The sequence below is a fragment of the Scyliorhinus canicula genome, chromosome 4 (assembly GCF_902713615.1).
Source record: "Scyliorhinus canicula chromosome 4, sScyCan1.1, whole genome shotgun sequence".
Taxonomy (NCBI): Eukaryota; Metazoa; Chordata; class Chondrichthyes; order Carcharhiniformes; family Scyliorhinidae; genus Scyliorhinus; species Scyliorhinus canicula.
In genome coordinates this window covers 40,653,107-40,670,763 of record NC_052149.1, presented here as the reverse complement: position 1 = coordinate 40,670,763, position 17,657 = coordinate 40,653,107, and the positions used below count along the sequence as shown (strand labels likewise).

Here is a 17,657-nt window from a genome sequence, read left to right as displayed (position 1 = left end):
GCCAAAGGCCTTTCCTGCCGGCCGGCGGTGCGCCAACCACTCCAGCGCGAGCCTAGCCCCTAAAGGTGAGCGCTTGGCCCTTGAAGGTGCGGAGGATTCCGTACCTTTGGGGCGGCCCAAGCTGGACTGGTTCACGCCACTCCATCCCGCCAGGACCCCCCGCCCCGCCGGGTAGGGGAGAATCCGGCCCATTGTTTCCCTTTATCTCTAGCTTAATTGAGTGACTCCTTATTTTTAAGCCCTGACCCCTAGTTCTAGATTATCCCAAAAGAGAAATCGTCCTCTCTGCATCCACTCTGCAAGACCCCTCAGGGTCTTAAAGGTTTCAATCAAGTCACCTCTTACTCTTCTAAACTGCAATAGATACAAGCCTGACCTATCCAATCTTTTCTCACAAGACAACCCGCCCATTCCTAGTCTGGTCGCTGAACTGCTTATATAGTTATATTTTTCCTTAAATCAGGTGACCAATACTGTATACAGTACTCCAGATGTGGTCTCACCAGTGCCCTGTACAACTGAAGTATAACCTGCCTACTCTTCACATACTATCAAACTTCAAAATCATAGAATCCCTACAGTGTATCAAGTCTACACTGACCCTCTGAATGAGCACCCTACCAAGGCCCAGTCCCTCACTCTATCTCTTGAACCCCACCTCACCTTTTGGACACTACGGGCATATTAGCATGACCAATCCACCTAGCCTGCACATCTTTGGATTGTGGGAGGAAACCAGAGCACCTGCAGGAAATCCACGTAGACACGGGGAGAATGTACGAACTCCATACAATCACCCGAGGCTGGAATTGAACCTGGTCCCTGGCACTGTGAGGCAGCAGTGCTAAACACTGTGCCACCATGCCATCCTGCACAATGATTTTGTAAATGTAAAACTCTGTTCCTTTGAGCAATCAGAGCCCATTGGGACATTGACCGGTGGATTTATTGATGTCAAAAAGTGAGAGCTTAAATAAACGTAAATGGAAATACAGCCGTTAACCTAGAGTGATTCAGTGATGTTACCATTGTAATTGTGCTTCGATTCGCTTCCAGACTTGAGACTAATAATATTCTCCAATACACTGCCCAATGAGCTATTTTTCATTTAAGATCCTAGACTATGAATTTTGCAGGCTGTTTTATCATTTATGCTCCCCAATGTTGGTGAATGCAGATGAACCATGACCTCATAAATTAATGGCTGTTGGCTGAAGAGTTTCTGCTCCTTTATTAGGTTCCCTCTAAAACATTCATCCTTTCAAGGAAACAGTGTAAAGAGTGGCATTGAACAAACAAGAGCCAATTAAAATGGCGCCAGAGCTAAAGTTCTTGCATCTACAGATGCCAACTGTCAGCCAATGTCCAAGTTATGCAAAGTTCCTCCTGGGATGGTATAACTTTTGTAATATTGAGATCCAGGACTGACCTGAAATGAGCTACAGGATTCACTATCCGTAATTGGGTTGGGTATCTGGTATCGTTAATATGTGAGTTAAAGATACAAAACATTGAAGTTACTGGAATAACTGAACACAAGAAATAGAAGTAGGAGTAGGCCACCAGGACCTCCAAGCCTGCCCCCTCCCCATAATTCAGTACGATCATGGCTGAACTATGCCAGCCTCAACTCCTTTTCTGTGTCATTTCCCCATGAAGTGAGAAAAAAAAACCTAAAAACACATTTATATATCACCTTTCATAATCTCAGATGGATCCAATGTGCTTTATGTCCAATTGAATGAAAAAGGTAGTTGGAATAATAGTCATTTATACAAGGGGTACATGGCTCTGCTGTATTCAGGAGGAACCACTCACACAAACAAAGTAGCATACATTCCTGACTACCTTTCAATAAATCACTTGCAAAGTGGCATTATATCTTGCCTAATTCATGTTTGACCCAAGGCCCACATATGTCCTTTATGCAGGGTCACTGGAGTGTGATCGGGAGCAGGAACCAAGCTAATTCATCCAAAGTTCTGTGGTATTGAGGCCAATTGTATCAGCCTGTACTATCCCACCTAAGTTTATTCAGCAAAGCCTGGGAATCAAACTTGAATTGTATAGATATTAATTTACCAACTGAGGCAATTGGAGGGGGCTATTTCCTCAGCATTTAAACAAAATGTTCATAAAAGTGAAAGCACTGCAATATTTCTGGGTTAAAAAAGAATTAAATGAGTTCCCATTTCTGGCAGCAAATCACTGATTCTGAACTCTATATAGACATTAGGTTGAGCAGCTTATGCTGTGTGTATGGACTTTCAAGTTCCTCAATACAGATGGTTGCAAAATTAAAGTTTGTGGGATTAACAGAACTGTGGTTGTGTGGATATGAAAGTGGGCAAGAAACAGGAAGCAGAGAGGAGTAATGGTGGTTGCTTTTAGACTGAATGGTTTAGCATTACAGCCAAGAAGTACTCTTTTTAATATGTATTAGTGACTTGCGCATAATTTCAAAATTTTGAGATGACACAAACCTCAGAAATGTATTAAATAATGTGAAGGACAGTAACAGATTTCAGGAGGGCAGACAGATTGGTGAAATGGGTGGAAGCACAGAAATATTTGAAGATGGTAGGATGACTTGTAAAGGCTGTTAATGGGCATATGGAGTCCTTTGCTTTATTAAAAGAGGCAGGGAGTACAAAAGCAAGAAAGTTATGCCAAATCTTCATAAACTACTGGGTAGACCCCATTCAAATCGGAGTACCACACTTCAGAGTGCAGAAGAAATGTACTTAGTTACAGAAATCCAAAAATCTTCTTCAGGCATTTCAATAACAAAAGGAGTGGGGCCAATTAGAGACCTAAAATGGGGTTTATGTTGTTGTGACATAGGAGAGACAGAGTAAAATTCCGCAGACTGAAATGAATTAAATGACCAAACAATCTGTTTTAGTGGAATTACTGGAGCCGACAGCAGGACAATTCCCTAGCTTTAGTTTTTCATGTCTACCCGAGGGGAAGATGGCGCATCGGTTTAACATTTCATTGTAAAGATCACATCTCTGATATTGCAAGTTCTTCCTCAGGGTTGCACTGAAGTGTCAGCCTAAATTATGTGCTCAGTCTCTGAAGTCTCACAACTTTGTTTTCGAGGTGAGAGTGACATCAATGAGCCAAGACTGACACCCAATAGATGTTGGGAATTTCTCAGCCACCACTGGAAACCGTACCAAGTTTTCAAAAGCTTCACGGAGGGCTGGGAAAGGACGGCAATCTTACTGGATTGAAATGTAAATTCCTCAAATGAGAAGACTGCTTGCATTTTCCCCCCAGTTAAAGTGGACATGCGATGTGCCTTCCATGATACGAAACATAAAAATCTACAACGTTGCCTGTATGTGAGCGTGGGTGATGATGATTCGGGAGGCAGGGAACACTCAGGGGGAAAAAAGCATTTATTTCTATAGTGCATTTCACAATCTCCGGACATCCTTTTACAGCCATGAAACAGATTTGCAGCAAACCTTAGGCAATTTGTGCACAATCAACTCCCACAAACGGCAATGAGCAGAAAACTCTTTTGTGATGTTGAGATATGAATATTGTTCAGGGCAGGGCGCCTGCGGTAACTCCTCTGCTCTTCCTTCAACTCGTGCCCTGGGATCGTTCAAAAGGCAGCATTTCTGACGGGGCAGCATTCCCTCGGCGCCACACGGGAGCGTCAGCCTGGACTTTTGAACCCACAAAGCTTCTGACCCAGACGTGGGAGTGCTGCTCCCAAAAGCATAGCTGGAGAATCACTTGAGTGGTGAACCTCCAGAAGTCACGCAGCAAAGGAGAGAAGCCGGACAGGCGCCAGGATCACCGGGGGGTTAAAGGAAAGGGCCAGGATTTCCTCGGCTTCTCGAGCTGTCACAAGTCCCCTGACTGGGCTGGAACTAGTCGCACTCACAGCACCTCTTTGTGCGGCATGACCTCGGCCCGCGTGACAGCCGGCTCCTCATTCAGCCCCGCTCCTTATATGGCATGGGAGGGCGGCACACCGATTGTGACGTGTGGGGGGAGGCGTGATTGACAGCGCAGGCGAACCAATCGGCTCCCGAGTGGGAGGGAGGGGCGGGGCAGGCCTCCAGCCCGAGAGGCAGGCGAAGGTGCCGTCCGTCATTCCGATATGATTGACGTCCGTATTGACCAATGGAGAGGGGGAGCGGCGGTTGAGGGGGCGGGGTCAGTCAGCTGTAGCCAATGGGGGTGAGGAGGGGGTGGGGGCAGCGGGCAGGTTCGGCTGCGCTGTGCGGAGTGTGGAGGTTTCGAATGCTGTGTTAATAAAAAGAAGCAACATTGTAGCGGTGCGGGCTGCCCGGTGGATACTCCACCCCCCCTTCCCCATCCCCCTCCCCTCCCTTCTCCGATACTGTGGAGCAGCATGGCGGAGGACAGAGCTCAGCTGACCGCAAAGCGTCTCTGCTCTAGGCCCTTCCCCGCTTCCAGGTCGTCCCAGAAACCTGCACCGACCGGGAGAACCCACCAGCCGGAGTCTCTCCTGGACGCCAGCGCTAAAATGGTGGCGGAGAAGTGGCCCTTTCAGCAAGTGGAGGAACGTTTCTCCCGCATCCCCGAGCCCGTCCAGAGGCGAATTGTTTACTGGTCTTTCCCCAGGAACGAGAGGGAGATCTGCATGTACTCGTCCTTTAACTACTACTCTCCCGAGGAGACGGCAGCCGCCGCGGCGGCGGCAGGAGGCGCGTCCATACCCGGGGACGATGAGAATCGTCTCCCGTTCAGGAGAGGTATTAAACTGCTGGAGAGCGGTTGCGTGGAAAATGTTCTTCAAGTAGGTGAGTGAGATTCAAAAAAGAAAAATAAAGAAAGGGGGGGGGGGTATAATTAACACAATCGCCACAAAAATGGATTCGGTCCAGTGACACTTCCGTTTGAACTGCCTGCTTTCCCACACAGGGGAATGTTTTTTCAACTGTCTGCAAAACATATCCCCACTTTTGCCTCTCAAACATTTTGAATAGTTTTTGCTGTATGGAATTATCTTTACAGGCTTTGGCTTTAGCCGATGAGGTAAATTTGAGACAAAACAGCCCGCCGTGTTCTGACCACAAAAGGATGTATTAATAGCCTTTCGTCGATGCCGATTTGTGTGTTTGTGTTAAATCGTGGGAAGAGTGGTTTAGAGGGGTGGGGAGGGGGGTGTTGATTTAGGGTCAGAAGAGGGCGGGGAGATCAATAAAAGCGGCGCTGTGGTCCGAGTGAAAGGTGTACGCTACAGTAATTCAGTTAAGATCGGGGATATATTTTTCCTCGCCTGATTTGACTACAGCTTTAAGGAAACAAACAAAACAAAACCAGTTCGCTGTTTTTGTTTTTAAGGCGCCCACAAAATCGGCAGTGATTTTAATTGTGTTGAGCTGTCAGAAAGGATAACGCATCGAGTTGCCCGTCAGGAATGTTCTTTGACTGGAGGGGGGAAATGCCAATCCAGCATCCATAAACAGGAACAAGTTCGTACGGTGACAGCTATTAACATTTCGGTTGGGGAACGCAGGCAGTCACGACTCAATTTAACAGTATGTTGATTTTGGAGAGAGCTAACATTTCCAATCCCCCCCCCCCCCCCCCCGGAAATGACCAGTAACCAGCAAAGCGAAACCAGGAATAAAGGGAAATGGGAGAGAGCGAGAGAAAGCGAGCCAGGCAATTTCCATAATAAGGATCGTCTCTCTCTGTAGTGATGCCAAGGGAAAAGGGGGCGGGGGAAGGGAGCTTGGAAGGGAAAGAGTGGTAAAAGACTGACCGTTGCTTCTCGTTTGTTTGTTTTCATTTTGCCATCACGCACCGATCAGCTTGTCCTTCCCGAAATGTTTTGACGCGTTTCCCGGTTGAATATTTGCATCTACCGAAAGCGATTTTTTTCACCTTTCTTCTGATTCCCACAGACAGTAGAGAACTGAGCCAAATCCGGGGATGATACATCACCCGAGGCTCTATACTTTTTTTTGTTACAATTGCCGCTTTTGACTTAATAAATTGTTTCCCTTATTCCTGCGCTTTACCAGAAACTGATGATAGAAAAGGCCAACCTGACCTCTTTTGCAAGAACTTTGCCATTAAGCTTTTTCTTTGCACCTTTACAATATATCTATCCTGCAAACTCTTTCTTAATTCCGTGCTCTTGCATTTAAAGTGCCGCAGTATGAACCAGGAGAGGTGAAACGACTTGATTTGGAAGTGCACGGTTCCTGCATCATGTTTGCACTTGTACACTGTCCTGACTTTTTAATTATTAATATATTGTACGTCCGAAGGCAGGAACTGCACGAAGGAGGGGGCAGGAAGGTTTATGTCCTTTGCTTTTTATTTTGCCATCAATCTGAAGTGGTCACTGAAGTTGTTTGCGATTTGAGTCCGGAGTGGCGGTGTCTGTTGCTGGAGCTAATTTAACGGCATTGCATCGGCTCTTGTGCTTCCGTGAAGCCAGGTAGGCGAGTTCACAACTTGGAAGTTTGCCACCTGAGGTTCCATGCTGACCAGCTTGTTCAAAGCAGATTGACAAAAGGGTGGGTTCCTCGAAGATTGCGCTTTTCGCTTTCCAGCGGTTCAAGGAGGCGAAAATCAAAATTTGTTTTTTTCCTGCGTTTGAAATTGCGATCAATTTTTGGAGAGGTTCGGCCGTATTTAATCGAATGGATTGTTGCCTGCGAATGATATATTTTTAAAATTCAAGCAAACAGAGGAATCCGGTTTGGAAGTGTGTGGAGTCTGCATGTCCTCCCCGTGTGTGCGTGGGTTTCCTCCGGGTGCTCCGGTTTCCTCCCACAGTCCAAAGATGTGCGGGTTAGGTGGATTGGCCATGCTAAATTGCCCGTAGTGTAAGGTTAATGGGGGGATTGTTGGGTTACGGGTATACGGGTTACGTGGGTTTAAGTAGGGTGATCATTGCTCGGCACAACATCGAGGGCCGAAGGGCCTGTTCTGTGCTGTACTGTTCTATGTTCTATACCATTACTCTTATTAATACATCCAAGTGGGCAATTTTTTTTTAAAGAAGCAGTTCATAGTTTAACTGAAAATGTGTTTTGGTTTCTCAGCTACATATGCAGATTGCATGTGCAGATTGCAAAAACTGATCAATGTTTTGAACTTAGAATTTAATTATAAACAAATTCCTTGTTTCTTCTGAACCTATTGCTTAATTTTAATGCAAACTCGCTAATTTTTAATAACAAATAAGTTTAATGAATGAAATTAAATGAAAATCGCTTATTGTCACAAGTAGGCGTAAATGAAGTTACTGTGAGAAGCCCCAGTCGTCACATTCCGGCGCCTGTTAGGGGAGGCTGGTGCGGGAATTGAACCGTGCTGCTGACCTGCCTTGGTCTGCTTTTAAAAATCCCTCTGGATGACATGATTTTGTGGACTTCGTTTTCCTGTTGCATAAGAATATAAAAACCCAGAGCGGGATTAGGGAATTCAGCCACTGCAGCTTACTCTACCATTCAATACCATCATGAATGATCTCCTCTCGTCCTCAACTCCACTTTCCTGCCCGTTGTCCATAACTCTTCAACCTATTAAAAATCTGTTTTATTTCCTGTTTAATTGTACTCCAAGTCCCTGCATCCACTGCACTCTGGGGTAGTGTTAGGTTATCGTTTGCAAGTAATCCCGTCCAGAGCATATTTAGAAGAGTAAAGAACTAATTCGTAAAATTTAAAGCATTACTTGCTTTTTATTGAAGAAATAACGCTTGCTTTATTTATTCCTTCAAAGGGGTAAATGGTGAAAGCGGACAATTTTTATTTTAAATTTGTAAGAAACCTGGTTTGCATTTTCACCAGATTTCTTGGGTAGTCATGGCTCCATCAATTAATTTTAAATAATTAAACTATTTGCTCAAAATATTAGAAGCTAATGAGTTAGCAGATACTTTTAGATTTCTCTTGCTATATTTCCCATAGATGGACACATCAAAACATAGTTGTAAGAATAGCTTTTTTATCTCTCTCTCTCCTTTAGTGTGAACTTTCACATCTTGCACTGTATGGTTAGTGAGAAACTTTGCTGTCCAGTATCTCATTGAGTAGCCATGTATTTGTCCTGACATTGGGAATTGGCAAACTATTTGACTGTAAGTGGGTGGAGGTCATAGTCAGACCTCAATGTCCACACATATCAAGTAGGGACCATTGAATAGTAATCAGGAGTGGCTGATTTTTCCCTTTCCAAACCTAGAGGTGCAGGAGCTGAATGTGGTGCTCCCTGACTGAGTTCACCTAATACTGTGCAATTTTGCGATTGAACGTGCCACAGCTATTTACTTAGTGAACTTGTTGAGCCATTGAAGGAATTTATTTTGTGTAAACAAAACTTAAATTTGTAAATACTTGTGTTAATCATTTGGATGCAAATAGTGTTGTAGATGGTATTTCATACTTTGAATTTTAAGCATAAATTGTACTGTAGATAAATATAGTATGTTTACATTTATGCTATTATGGAGGTTTCCCTAGGGGCACTGGTTAGGCCTGTGCTGAAGTCTAGTCCAGGATATCCATTCTGAATAAGAATGTTACAGAAATCTTTCCTCTTGTACGAACGATTCTGAGAAAGAATAATATTCTCCAGAGATTATCTTTTTATCTTGCATTACAACAGTGACTACATTTCAAACATACTTCATTGTGTAAAGTAATTGGTGACATCTGGTGTTTGTGAAAAGTGCTATATAAATGCAAGTTTTTCTTTTTGTTGTTGGTTTTGAGAATAGTTTTTGGGTCACCTCATCGGTTAGAGGTCACCTCATCTTGCTTTTTGCATTTCTGAAAACTTTCAAGATATTTACTACCAGGAAATGCAATTTATGCACAAACTATTCAGTAAATTGGAACATGCAGAAATATGTGGTTAAGTTTGAATTGACCCAAGAAGTTATGAATTATTTAAAGCACTAAACAATTGAAAATATAACTTGCTCCAATGTTAAGGTGGTGCATTTCTGTATCAGAATGAAAGTTCACGTTGATTCATTTGAAGACCATATATTTGCAAGTACACTAACCAGTGTTCTTCGGTTCTATATGTTAATAACAAGAATTCATCACAGGACTGTAAATTTGAAGTGGATAATTTTGGAGATCTTTATCTGGAAAGAAAACGTTTTTGGAAGCTAAAAAGATTTTCTAGTGCTGAATGATTTTAATGCTGTAAGATTCTCTTAGAGGACTGTTAACAGGGGAACTTAAGGAACTTAATGACAGTAATTAATATCAGGAGGGTGTGAGAAAATAGAAATGTTAGTCTTTTTTGAAAAAAGCTAAAGAGGTAATACATAAAGCACAAATTAAAAAAAGATGGGAGCTGCAAGCAACCAATAATGGAGTAAATTCAAGTTCAGAATTTTGTCAATTTAGACTCATTGCTGGTATTATCTACGAGTACATTTGTAAATATACAAGATAAGATCCTTTTGTCATGCCCACATTGTTTATTGTAGTGAAGATGTGTATAATACTGAATTTACAATAGTTTAAATAAAACATTTCCATATTACAGGTGTTGTTGAGGTATCTTACTAATGTTGAGTAAAATAATTACCTGAAAATGTAATTAAATTACAATCAAGTACTCATAACTAGTGCACTTTTCAACTTTTATTACTCGAAAAGCCTAAATTTTTCACAGTTGAACATTTTGCATTATATCTGATATGAAGCAATGGTTTAGTGTCTGCAGGGTTTGTTTTAAAGTTATGGAAGTGCCTAACAGTACATGTTCAACTTCTGTAGATGGCTGCTACAGTTTTATCATCTAGCGGTAAACATCCGGTGTATCTGTCCCAGTCATCTATCTGGAAAGCATAATAATGACACAAATTATGAGAATATGTGCAAGACACATGTTGGATACAGTGGCCTGGAGTTTCTGCCAGGTTGCACTATTTGTTTTTTCAGACCTGTTGCCCAAGCAAAACCAGAAAAACAATGAGTTATGTTGAGCACAAATTGAGGTTCTAAGATTTTTTGTGATAGTTTATTAAACATAGTGTTGAAGCCGGTCCCATCCAGAAAGCTGACCACAGCCTCAGATGAAATTAATCACTGTGGCGACCATATCAAACATTGTATCTCCATTTGGCAGTTCGCAATTGGCATAGTACTGGCTGTGCTCAACCAAACCAAGTTTGCAAAACTCTACTTCATGTTAGATGTGATTGGGCAGTATTTACTGAACGATCCCGAGTGTGATAATCTTAAATTGGTTGTTAGTGTAATTCCTATCAGTCAGGCTCACAATCTAGCTCACTTGTGCTTGCCAGAAGCTACATATATATAAAGGGGCCTGTCCTCTGCAGTCAAACAAAATATGACCAGACATTGCAGCTTTTTTGAATTAACAATAACATGAGGGACAATTTGCGTTTGCCATGGCAATATCTAGACCTATCGGGGCTGACTTGCCAGCCAATCATCATCCATTTTCTCTTTCTGTGTAAATTGTGGTTCCCGTTGAAATTTGGCATTCTTGCTTCGGTCCTGACGAATGCAAGGAAAAAAGCTTTGATAGCATGTCTCTTTTCAGCAATATTAAAAGTATTAGTTTGCTTCGAATCATTTAGCAGATTGTTTGTGCAGTAATTAGTTTCTGCATATTTTAAAACATTTTCAGTTACTTAAAATCGGTTTATTTACATATAGTGAACTAGACAGTCTGAATGTATCTGCTTATTTTTCATAATCACATTTTCAGCTGCATTAATAAAACTGCACCACCTTAAATCATCAAGAATTTTTTTTAGCATTGCAAATTGCTGCCAGATTTCCCTGGTTCATTTTATATACCCGAAGAGGAAATTCTACTGTAATATATTAGACAGGATTTAGTTGAAATATTCCAATTGTTCGAGATAAAAGCACCGTGGGCCAGCTGACATTTGAAAGTAGAAAATAAAAATGTATTATCACATTGAATAGCAGGTTTTGTTTATATTGTGGTTCTAAATGATGGCCAATGTTCACTATCATAAAACAACACATTTCATCCACTCAAGTGAAAATGTTGGACACCAGCAGATTAGTTTGATGTGGTGTAAAATAAGGTAATATCTTTGTGAAACTGTGCTGTCTTGATCATGATTCACTGTCGTGAACAGTGCAGCTCCTGATCGAAAGATCCATTTGCTGTGGCTGTATTTTCAAGTCCAGATACAGATGATTTCTGAGCATAGCGGGTGTCTCGGTAAATGAGAGGATGCACTATTTGTGCAAAGGGGGCTGGACGAAGGTGACGCTTTGATATTTTGGGTGAAGAGCTATGCAGTAAACCTAAAACTGCAGTATATTGCTGAAAATAAAATGCTGCATTTGTATTTGGATTGAGGGCTGCAGAAGAACGGAAACGGTTATTTAAACTCTGTAAAGTCTGGGCATTGCGGCGTTACATTGTAATTGCATAAAAATGCAAAGTGTGGGGGAAGGAGAATAAATAAAAACTGGGAAATCAAATAAAACTTGCAGCTGGAGGTAGGATTGAACAGACAATGGAATGGGATCAAATGGCACCATTCAAACTGGATCCCATTTAGAAAAATAGAATCACCAAATTGGCATTTTTTTGGACAGTGCTGTTTTGTTTCATTCGTGTTCGCATGAAGAAATTAATATGTTTTAACTGGGTAAATGTTTTGCGCGTGTAAATAAGCATCCTTTCCCTACTAAATATTTTTTGCCGTAGTGCCCCTCGGATGTAATGAAAATGCATTATTTCTTAATGGGCAAATACATTTTCCATGCATTATAGCCATGTTCTCTGATATTTAAAAGTCTTGATATTGGAATAAAAAATGATTTGTAATATATTTTGAAAGGAACACCGAGGGAAGCTTTTAAAGCAAGAAGTTCTGGTGATTGCCATTGTTCATGTGTACCTAGTGGAATATCAGTAGGCTAGTGGGGAATTGCAGCCAAGTCCAAGTCTGTCCATGCATCCATTCCCAGCAGGGGTCACTGGTTAGTCACGAGGATTGAGAACCCTGGCTGCTATTACCAGTATATCCTCCACACCCAGGGACGCTGAGGGCAATTGTTGGACCCAAGCACAACCCAGTTAAGAGCTAATTCAGCACAGACCACTGATCAAATTTGGCCTGTTGTTTGCCTGTATGACTCAGTGTCACAATTGGCAATGCATTTAGTCAATGAGCTGCTGGAAGTACCAACCTGGTATCTTTAGTTTTCCAAGAAGCAGCATAATGCTGCTATTGCAATAGTTTATTGGAGAGCCTGCAATTGGTAATGATTTCCCTGTTACAAAGTCTAATTGATGCATTCTTTACTTTTAACTTCTTTTGGTATTCACGATTCTAAAGGCAGTTTGAAAGTGAGGCTCATTTTGGTTCACATGAAAATATACTCTGTATAATATCTCATAAACAGAGCATTTATCTCAAGAGAACTATAGACACCTGGGAGTGGTTACCAGGACTTGGAAGGTTTAAAATATGTGAACATATTTCATATACTTTGCTTGTATTCCCTTGAGTATAGGAGATTAAGGGTTGATCGATTGTGGTTAAAATAATTTAATAGAGTAGATATGGAAAAACTATTTCCTCTAGCGGTGAAATCAGGAATAAAGGGGCATCATAATCTTAAAATTAGAGTTTGGCTATTCTGGATCAAAATCAGGAAGCACTGTTTCCACACAAAAGATAGTAGAAATTTGGAACTCACTATCCAAAGGGCTGTGAATGTTGAGTCAATTGGAGCTTTGAAGCCTGCTCGATTTTTCTTAGTTTAAAGGCATTAAGAGTTGTGGAGCAAAAATAAAATTGCGATGAAGGTCAGCCATGATCTAATTGAATTACAGAGCAGACCTGAGGGGCTGAATGGCCTACTCCTGATTCAATGCTAAAAATGTAGTAACCAATCAAAGGGTCCTGATGATGCAATTTAAATGATTTGTCACCTCTATCTGAACCCCTTGATTAGGTTACTACCTTGAAAGGAGAAGACAATCTATTTATTAAATTGGCTTTGGGATTTCAGATATAAAAGTAAACTTCAACATCTCAACTTATTCTTTGATGCTTGATGGTGTTTGTGCAGGAATAATTGCCCAGGTTTTTGCAGGTATGCAGAGAAATAATTTGTCATTGAGAATATTGGCCAGTATGCAGTGTCTTTTTAACCTTCGTAATGGAAACAAAGTACGACGTTCGTACTAGTGCCAACTTTTTATTTAGGTAAAAGGGATAAACTGCTCATATTAATTTACTTCTTAAATTAATTGAATTTTCACACCTGAAAGTGACAGCTCTGTCCTCTTGGCTTTCACTCAAAATGTGACTTCTGCTGAGGCGTGCTGCCATAATTGAGTCTTGACATTTGAAAACAATGAATAATTCCATGTGTGTGTAGATATTTGTTTTTCAATGGTAAAACAGTGTCTGGGGACAGAATTCTGTGGATCCAAGCCTGTAGTGCCTGGCATCTTTTATCTCAAGCGTAATGATGTTGGTACTCACTTAAAGCACAAAACTTGCAAAAGGTTTTAAACGAGGCATTATACAACTTTTTTAAATATCCAAGATGATGGGTTGTCAGTAGAGCACAATAATAACAAGTTCAAACAAGGAAGGAAAAACACGTCAACCATTTTTGATTGCAATAAATTTAATGAGGGGCATGATAAAGGCCCCCCCCCCCCATTAGTTTAAAAATTAGGGACAAACCTGATGAATCATGGTAACATTAAAAGCAACACATTATAATCATGGTGTGACACGCAGCTGGTTCCCCAGATTCACACATCCAACTTCTCTGTATTGAAGTGAGGCTCTTGAGAGAGGAGGATGTAGCTAATGATGACCTTGCCATTGATGATGGTCAGAAGTGTTTATTAGTTATTAAAATTATATTGGCCACTCAAATTAAATATTTTGGCACAAAAAGGTGTTTGTTGGATATTGATTTTACTCTTTTCTGTTTTTATCCTTTTTTTTTGTTTTTACCTGAATTTCAGTGGTGCAAGGAAATAGTGAAACTTTAAAAATCAGACTTGGTTAAAATAAAAGTTTGTATTGGCTAGGTTTTGATGTGTGGAGTTAAACTAACTCTTTATAAGCTAACCTGATTTGTTGCACCAATTGGAATATTATAGAAACTGATATCACACAATACAGTGCAGAAGAGGCTTTTCGGCCCATCGAGTCTTCATCGACACCATGAAAGACACCTGACCAGCCTACCTAATCCCATTTGCCAGCTCTTGGTTCTTAACCTTGAATGTGCCAAGTGCTCACCCAGGTACTTTTCATTTATTTTGATTGATTTATTTATTTATTTATTTTAAATTTTTTTTAAGAGTACCCAATTCGTTTTTTCCAATTAAGGGGCAATTTAGCGTGGCCAATCTACCTACCCTGCACATCTTTGGGTTGTGGGGGCAAAACCACGCAAACACGGGGAGAATATGCAAACTCCACACGGACAGTGACCCAGAGCCGGGATAGAACCTGGGACCTCGCCAGGTACTTTTTAAAGGATGTGAGACAAACCAGGTCTACCACCCTCCCAGGCAGTGCATTCCAGACCGTAGCCACCCTCTGTTTTAAAAAAACAAAAACCCAAACTTTTCCTCAAATGCTCCCTATACCTCCTGCCCCTCATCTTGAACTGACCCATCAACTAAGGGAAACAGCTACTCCCTATCCATCCTGTCCATGCCCCTCATAATCTTGTGCACTTTCATCAGATCGCTCTTAAGTCTTCTCTGCTCCAGCTTTATACTTTTTAAAAAAATTTAGATTACCCAATTATTTTTTCTATTAAGGGGCAATTTAGCATGGCCAATCCACCTACTCTGCACATTTTTGGGTTGTGGGGGCGAAACCCACGCAGACACGGGGAGAATGTGCAAACTCCACACGGACAGTAACCCAGAGCCGGGATCGAACCTGGGACCTCAGCGCCGTGAGGTGGTTGTGCTAACCACTAGGCCACCGTGCTGCCCTACCAGCTTTATACTTTAGCGGAAATGTAAATGTACAGGTCCTGAATTTGCTTAAATATCATAATTGGACCTGAAGTCAAAATTTGTATCTCGATTGCACCTCTGTTGCCATCTGTGATTTGCACTAATATTTCCCCCAATACATTTGCGTACCTCCAGAATGTGTAAACTGGTGTAAAACCAATGGGAGTCAGCATAAATAATTGGGTCTCAGGAAAATGTCATGATTACACAGTCTTCCTCCTTCAAGACCATCTTTATTTAAAAAAAAAAAAATTTAGAGTACCCAATTTATTTATTTCAATTAAGGGACAATTTAGCGTGGCTAATCCACCTACCCTGCACATTTTTGGTTTGTGGGGGCAAAAAACACGGGGAGAATGTGAAAACTTCACACAGACAGTGACCCAGAGCTGGGATCGAACCTGGGACCTTGGCGCCGTGAAGCAGCAATGCTAATCACTGCGCCACCATGCTGCCACCAAGACCATCTTTATGAATGAAAATTTCATCATTGATGTAAATTAGACAATGGCCAGAATTCTCCAGTTGCCGGGATTCACTTTTCCCGCTGGCAACACACCCCCCGGCAGCGGGTCTCATGGTGGCGATTTGTGGTTTCAGCGGGAAATCCCATTGTGACGGGGAGATAGAATCATGCCGCCAGAGAACGCGCGCAACCAAAAAATATGTGGGGGGGTGGGGGGCGAGCGGGGGCATTGCAGAATCCATCCCAACGTTGAAAATGTATATATTTAAAATTTTGAGTTCCCAATTCTTTTTTACAATTAAGGAGCAATTTAGCGTGTCCAATCCGCCTATACTGCACATCTTTGAATTGTGGGGGTGAGACCCACACAAACACTGTTAGAATGTGCAAACTCCACACTGGCAGTGAGCTGGGGCCGGGATTGAACCCGGGTCCTCAGCGCCGCCACCGTGCTGCCCCTGAAAATATATTTATGAAAGTTTTTCAATATTTAATGAAACTCATTCTGCAGCTGGAAGATACAGGAAATACCAGAAATTTAACTATGATCTGTAAATTTGGACTTAAATTTTAAGCTATTCAGAAAATTTGCACTTGAGCATGGGATGGAGCTATCTTGAGTGGAAGAGGCTTTTGGTGGTGATTTCACCGAATCGGCATATAAGATTTGGAAAATATGGACATGGCATAAAAATCGGGACAAGTCACCTTTTTTGGCCGAATTTCCAAAGTCTTTTATGGTAAAATCAGCATTACACCTTCTGTTGTTTTGGTAGAGGTTTCCAGAAATTCTGGTCCTCACTGGCATCATTGCACTGATTATGTCTGTTGTGCTTTGTTACAGCTATATGTATGGGTGTATGCATGGAGGCAGGGATTGAACGGAGTGTGAAGAAGAAATTACTATTTAATTTTCACTTGATCAGTGGATTCCTTGCCCAGGAGTAGTTAAATATCTTATTTTAGTCAACACATTTTAAAGCAGCCAGAGATTGGCAAAATTCAGCTTAGTTATATCATGTGCATTGTGCCAAATCCATATTTTAAACATATAAAACATATACAGAGTTCAGTAATATGTTGTGTTTGGTAGGTAGTGGGATGCCTTACAGTAGAAGTATTTTTAAAGCTTTCCTTTAAGAGACAGTAAGATTTGCAACTTGGCATTGTTATACATGGTGCTTGCTCTTTTTAAAGGAACAATAAACCTGCAGAGCAAATGCGTAAAAATGGTCCTCCTTCCCCATAGCCGTGTTTAATGCTGCTGTGTTCATAGATATTAATATTTTATGTATATTTTAATTTGAGTTGGCTTTCTAAAACAGATTCTTGTTCTCATGCATGACAGCTGTACCCCATGCTGCGTATTGCCATTAAATTATGTGAATAATCCACAGCGGATCAGCTGTCGCATACAGGATGCATTTGATCCTCGGGCTGTAGCTGTCCATTAATGAGTCCTGACAACGGCCAATGAGTAGGTTCATCGCGGCATTCAGTGGGATTTTGTTCGGTGTTGACCCAAATCCTGTGGAGGGTATTGTTTCTAGTCAAGCAAGCTAGAGATGGATGATTTGGCCTTGGACAAATTAAAGAAGCAGCATGCGTATTGTACAGGAAGTCGGCTTTAATGCTAAATATCTATAAAGTATAATCCTGGAGAATAGAGCCATCTGTATTGTGTCTTGTTTAAACTTTGTGAGGTGCAGTAGATTGCATTTGATAGCAAACATGCTAAATCTGTGCATTGGGCTTCCTTGCATAGCAGAATCTATTTTGTATAGTTGCAAAACTGAACAGTGGATATGTGCCCGTGTTTCAGCCAATCAACAGAGCCAGGCTGAGGTTTCATTTTTAAAACATAAGTTTAAAAAAAAAAAGTGCAGCCACAATTCCAGAATCTAGTTTATTTCATCTAGTCTTATGAATGCCCCCCTGAAAGCACTGATTCCAGCTGGGGAGCTATTCCATGGGTTTTAGACCTGTTCCAAAATATTCTTCCTTTATGCACTAGAGATTGCGAATGATCAGGTTTTTTGACTATGGCTAGAATTGCAGGCAGTTCTGATCTTGCTTGCACTCAACATGTGAACACTTGCGTGGTCTGTAGTAGCTTGTGCAGAACAATGATCAAGAATGGGAATACTCGTTACCTTTTTTTCAATCTCTGGCTCCCAAGACTTGAAGATACTCA

At 41.4% G+C, this 17,657-nt stretch overlaps 1 protein-coding gene across 2 annotated transcripts in view; it reads left to right on the top strand.

The window, feature by feature from the left end:
• Nucleotides 1-4,270: 4,270 nt before the first annotated feature.
• Nucleotides 4,271-17,657, top strand: part of zswim5 (zinc finger, SWIM-type containing 5) — a 272,952-nt gene continuing 259,565 nt past the window's right edge. Inside the window, exon 1 of one of the 2 annotated variants that reach the window (XM_038794096.1) lies at nucleotides 4,271-4,790. In XM_038794096.1, coding sequence (XP_038650024.1) covers nucleotides 4,379-4,790 — 412 coding nt within the window. In that variant the 5' untranslated portion in view covers nucleotides 4,271-4,378. The remainder of the gene's footprint in view (nucleotides 4,791-17,657) is intronic. The other variant, XM_038794097.1, reaches the window with a different exon arrangement.